This window comes from Myxocyprinus asiaticus, chromosome 6 (genome assembly GCF_019703515.2).
Source record: "Myxocyprinus asiaticus isolate MX2 ecotype Aquarium Trade chromosome 6, UBuf_Myxa_2, whole genome shotgun sequence".
NCBI lineage: Eukaryota > Metazoa > Chordata > Actinopteri > Cypriniformes > Catostomidae > Myxocyprinus > Myxocyprinus asiaticus.
In genome coordinates, this window is record NC_059349.1 from 31,981,581 (window position 1) to 31,987,178 (window position 5,598).

Consider the following 5,598-nt stretch of genomic DNA (forward strand, 5'->3'; position numbering starts at 1 on the left):
GATTGTCCCTGTAATAAGGGCACTGTAAGTTGCTTTGGATAATGCATAAATGTAAATGTAAAGATTTCAGCCACATCTGCCAGAAGAATTGTTCAGGATACAAAGAAAAACCCACAGGTAACCTCAGGAATACAGGCTGCTCTGGAAAAAGATGATGTGGTTGTTTCAAGGAGCACAGTACGATGATACTTGAACAAAAATGAGCTGCATGGTCAAGTTGCCAGAAAGAAGCCTTTACTGTGCCAATGCCACAAAAAAGCCTGGTTAAAATATGCCTGACAACACCTTGACATGCCTCACAACTTCTGGCACACTGTAATTTGGAGTGATGAGACCAAAATAGAGCTTTATGGTCACAACCATAAGCGTTATATATTGTGAAGCATGGTGGTGGCTCACTGATATTTTGGGGGTGTGTAAGCTCTAAAGGCATGGGGAATCTTGTGAAAATTGATGGCAAGATGAATGCAGCATATTATCAGAAAATACTGGCAGACAATTTGCATTCTTCTGCAAGAAAGCTGTGCATGGGACACTCTTGGACTTTCCAGCATGGCAATGACCATAAGCACAAGGCCAAGTTGACCCTCCAGTGGTTACAGCAGAAAAAGGTGAAGGTTCTGGAGTGGCCATCACAGTCTCCTGACCTTAATATCATCGAGCCACTCTGTGGAGATCTCAATTGTGCGGTTCAAGCAAGACGATCAAAGACTTTACATGACCTGGAGGTATTTTGCCAAGACGAATGGGCAGCTATACCACCTGCAAGAATTTGGGGCCTCATAGACAACTATTACAAAAGACTGCACGCTGTCATTGATGCTAAAGGGGGCAATACACAGTATTAAGAACTAGGGGTATGCAGACTTTTGAACAGAGGTCATTTCATTTTTTTCTTTGCTGTCATGTTTTGTTTTATGATTGTGCCATTCTGTCATAACCTACAGTTGAATATGAATCCCAGAAAAAATAAAAGAAATGTGTTTTGCCTGCTCACTCATGTTTTTTTTTTAAATGGTACATATATTACAGATTCTCCAAGGGTATGCAAACTTTTGAGCACAACTGTATTTATCTAGTTCTGTATATCCAACTATACAAATTTCCACATTTCTAAGTTCTTTTGGTCTTCACAATTCTCTGTATACTTAGCTCTGTTGTATATGTTAGCATTAGTTAATGCACTATGAACTAATATGAACTAACAATTGTATTGTTTTTATTAACTAGCATTAACACAGATTAATATGTGCTTTAAAAATATATGGTTCATTGTTAGTTCATGATAACTAACGTTAAAAAAATGGAAACTTCTTGTATAGTGTTACCATTTTACTATTAACCAAATTGTCCCAAAGTAATTTTTAGTAGAAATATGAAGAAGACATATGAAGTATGAAGTTGAGTTCCCCTCAGGTTCACTTAGGTGTCTTAGGAGTGTACCCACAGGTTTATTATCACATTATGTTCCATTAACATTTAAACATTTTTCAAATACTTTTTGTCTTTATTTTGAACACTATGTTTATTGTTTTATCATTTCAAGCATAACAAACTTCTTTTTGTGAAATGTTTTGCTTGAAATGTGTACTTGTGTTATTTTGTAAATAAATGCCTCTAAATATGTAGATGTATAACCTAATGCAATGACATTAATGCATTTTTGCAAGTGGCATAAAATAATATAGAATGATAGAGAAGGTTCACTTTGCTTCACTCTTGCTTACAATAGATACTGCCAACAGGCAGATTCATTATCAGCCAGTTCAATTCACCAGCACCCATTTGTATAAGTTATGAGTAAAGACAGAGTGAACCATGTCTATGATATCATGATATTTAAAATTCCAAACTTTAATTCTAATAAATAATTAATGACTGTTGGGGGTGAGACCTCATAGTTTTTAAATGTTTATATACTGTCAAAATGACCAAAATAGAGATATGTCTAATGAAGAAAATGTAGGTAGCACATGCCTTTGGTAATTCACTTGACAATCTCTATATTTCTATATTTTTCTCCATTAACCAACATCTTATGGAGTTTTGTGTTCCTTGCCACAGTTGCCTTCATCTTGCTCACAGGGGTTCTAAATACAATTATTTTTTAATTATTTAATTTTTATACACAATTTACAATCATATTTAATCAAACTACACAATGATCACTCTAAGACTTTATAGATATTACAGTTCCATTGTCTGTTAAAGCATGATTTCCTGTAAAGCTGCTTTGAAATGATGTGTGTTGTGAAAAGCGCTATCCAAAACAAATGACTTGACTATATAAATGTCATTTTTAAACAAGTAACTCCATTATTCTATATTAGGTTCTTTGAATGTGAATATTTTATTTCATTTAATTAGTATGCAATATATATATATTGACTAAGCGACAGGTTTTAGAGGACAAATGAAAGAATTTGCATGGAAAGATTTTCTGCATTTTGTTCCCCAATACTAAAGTCATGTTTAGTGACCTAGCAGCAACGTGCTGTTGAGTCATGTTTTCATTCTTAATCATCTTTCTGAGAAAGAAATGTCAGATGCAGGCTTCAGACAGCTTTTAGCCTTTGGGCCATGGCTACTAACAAAACAAATCAAACGACAGGAAGCAGATGCAGTGGCAAGAACAGAGGGTAAATGCCTTTCAGAGTTTTACTTTTAACTAGATTTTCTAAACTTAAAGTCCAGAAATATTTAATAAATGAGGTCAAACATCATATCATCTCACAAAATCTCTGGTTACCCCCTGAAATCATTCAAACTATGAAATGTAACACAGGCAAATGTGCTAGTGTCTTTTTAAGCTCTACACTTAGAAGGAATATTTCACTGTTTAACACTTAACACCCACATTATTCTCATACCTCATCAGATTTGCATTTCACCTCCAAATAATGCTGTCTTCAGTTTTTAATTGTGCATGATAAAAAAAAATGACAGTACCTAATTTCTATGCCGTTTCCTGGCCATGCTCTGAAAAATATAAAGCAATAAATGATAGAACTCTAAAGTTCACTGTTGTTTAAGACAAATATAAAATGTAAATTGATGCCATTGCCCTGCCCTGCGTTGAGAGACAGCAAATCCACATGATGTCTATATCTTTCCAGTATCTGCACATGTGATCTCTGTAGGTGGGGGTTTCTTTCATCTTTTCTAAAACTGTCCCCTGTTGGGAGACTTGAGCCTTTAAGCACTTTATTTTAAGATTTTTAAAAATGATTACACTCTAGGCACACAATTACTCTCAAATACAACTTAGTTTTTCAAAATGTTTAAAAGAAAATGAGCTAAATATGAGATCACAATATGAATCTGTATGCTCAGGCCTGCATGAATGCATAAACAATTCTTGCTGTAAGATCTAACATAGTCCGCATTGATCGTCTATGCTGTGCTCACTTTTAGGTGATGTTAGTTTGTGGCCCAAACAAATGTGACTGATGAATATTGCACTATATGTCTCAATGTGTGCATGGTTTTTAATAACTATTCAAATGTCAGTTTGACAAGACAGCAGCTTTTGATTGACAGTTGATCATTTTTCAGCACCACGGACAGCGTTCTGAGTTCTCTTTCCAGCTTCTTAAATATCTTTATTCACCTCTCTCGCAAAATAAACTCGCAAGTGCTAGAACAGTTCTAAATACATTCCTTGTGTTTATGACATGGTATATTTACATTCAAGTTATATAAAATGCAAGATATCATTGCTTGTCTATGCAGTAAGCCGAACAACACGATTACAGAGGAATGGCAGTTTTTGTACATTGCTCATATTGATCAACACATTTATGAGGGCTATACAAAATTTAATTCAATGGCAAGCACGTACCAAAACACACTTCGTGCAAAATATGCCCCTGAAAAAAAAAATTCGATTAGACTGTAACATACAATAAGTTCATTTGAACATCATTCTTTCCCAAAGCTATGCAGACATGAAATGGTCATGACTGTCCAACTTGCTTTTGAATATCACATATAGTTAATAAAAATAAATAATAAAAATAAAACAAATTCCATGTGGTCCCTGCTGCTACTTTTATTTTCGAAAGCAGATGGGCCTGGGTCGTTCACACCGAACGCGTTTCGTATCCGTCTGGCTCTTTTCCCAATTTTTTTTTTTTTTTTTCTATGTAAACACGCGCGAGACGGGCGTCTTTCACCCTCCTATACTGTAGAAGCCAGATAACTTTTAAAAACGCGTCTCGAGACACTTGTGTTGTGTTATATGCGCTGTATCAAGCTTTTTAGCGCAAGAACGCGTTCGGTATGAACGGCCCCTTAGTCTTCAGTACGAGCAATTTAAAGTGTATTAAATTAGAGAGGAAAAACAAGGAAGCCAGAGAATGTGGAGTACTTCCACCCGCCCATTAGATTCCCTCTCTCCAGTTTGAGATAGAGTCTGTCCTCGCGCTCAAGGTGCAGCAGAACTCCATTACTCGCTGCCTCGCGAGTGACATCTTGATCACCAGCAAAAGCAGATATTATTGGGTATTCATTGTGCATCAGATTGACCTAATGACATGGGGGGAACAAGATGTGATAACACGACTATATAGAAGCATTGTGTCAAATTTTCGCAATGAGAAAAAAAGTATAGTCTCCTCACCTGAATTGTCTGTCGGTTGTAGACCTTCACAACGTGAAAACTGAAGCTGTAAATACCTCTCCGCGGTGCTTGAAATACACTCGCCTTAAGATCGAAATGATTTCCAACGTTAACTAGTACCTGTAAAAGGGAAACCGTCATGTAGGCTAAGTTGGCAATTAAACGTTTATTTATTTATTTATTATTATTTATTTTTTTTACCGTACATTGTGGTGAGATCAGTGTCTCTGAAACAAATGTGAAAGAATAGCTCTAGGGACTGACCTGATCAAAGTAGATTGTCATTGATTTGTTACTCATCTCTGATGGTTCATGGTTAGTTCCTCTGACGGCTGAGAAAGCCACTTTAGCACCAGCAGCTCGGACAGATATTCCAAACGACGAAGTCACTCCTCCTTCGGCGGACGGGTTCGAGTCACACACAACTAAACATTTTCCTTCCAAAACAACAGGTTCTGTGTCATTATGTCCGAGGGAGTACGCAACGCCGCATCCCAAAAGAAGAGTGGAGGCCAGCACGGCCAAAGAGCCCGGTTCCCTGGCTCTCAACATTATAGACTGTGGAAGACCTCTAAGCAAAAATTACTAACGACCAGCCTTAGGAGATCAGTATCAGAAAGACTACAGTACAAAGACTACAGTACCTCTCTCTCTCTCTCTCTCTCTCTCCCTCCCTCTCTCTCTCTCTCCCTCTCTCTCTCTCTCCCTCTCCTCCACACACACACACTGCGCGCAAGCCCTATTTGAATACGCCCCGAATTTTCACCGTGTGCTTTCTAGCCGGTGAAGATTCCATTGCGCAATAATCTCCAATCAATCAATAAACGTTAAAAATTTGACGTAGCTATCACTCCCAGATACTTTAATCTGCACTTAAATAATTAGCATAACATTATTAGAACACAGATACACAAACAGAAAAAAGCAAAAATTGAGGCTGCATGTAACTAATGAGGCACTTACAATGGAAGTGAATG

The 5,598-nt window shown here is 36.9% G+C and overlaps 1 protein-coding gene across 1 annotated transcript; it reads right to left on the reverse strand.

The window, feature by feature from the left end:
* Positions 1–2,981: 2,981 nt before the first annotated feature.
* On the reverse strand, positions 2,982–5,270 carry cbln2a (cerebellin 2a precursor). Its single transcript, XM_051700240.1, has 3 exons — positions 4,886–5,270; positions 4,622–4,741; positions 2,982–4,527 (listed from the first exon to the last, which is right to left on the reverse strand). Exons 1-3 carry the CDS (start codon positions 5,171–5,173, stop codon positions 4,330–4,332), a joined length of 606 nt encoding a protein of 201 aa, XP_051556200.1. The 5' UTR covers positions 5,174–5,270; the 3' UTR covers positions 2,982–4,329.
* Between the last annotated feature and the right edge of the window lie 328 nt (positions 5,271–5,598).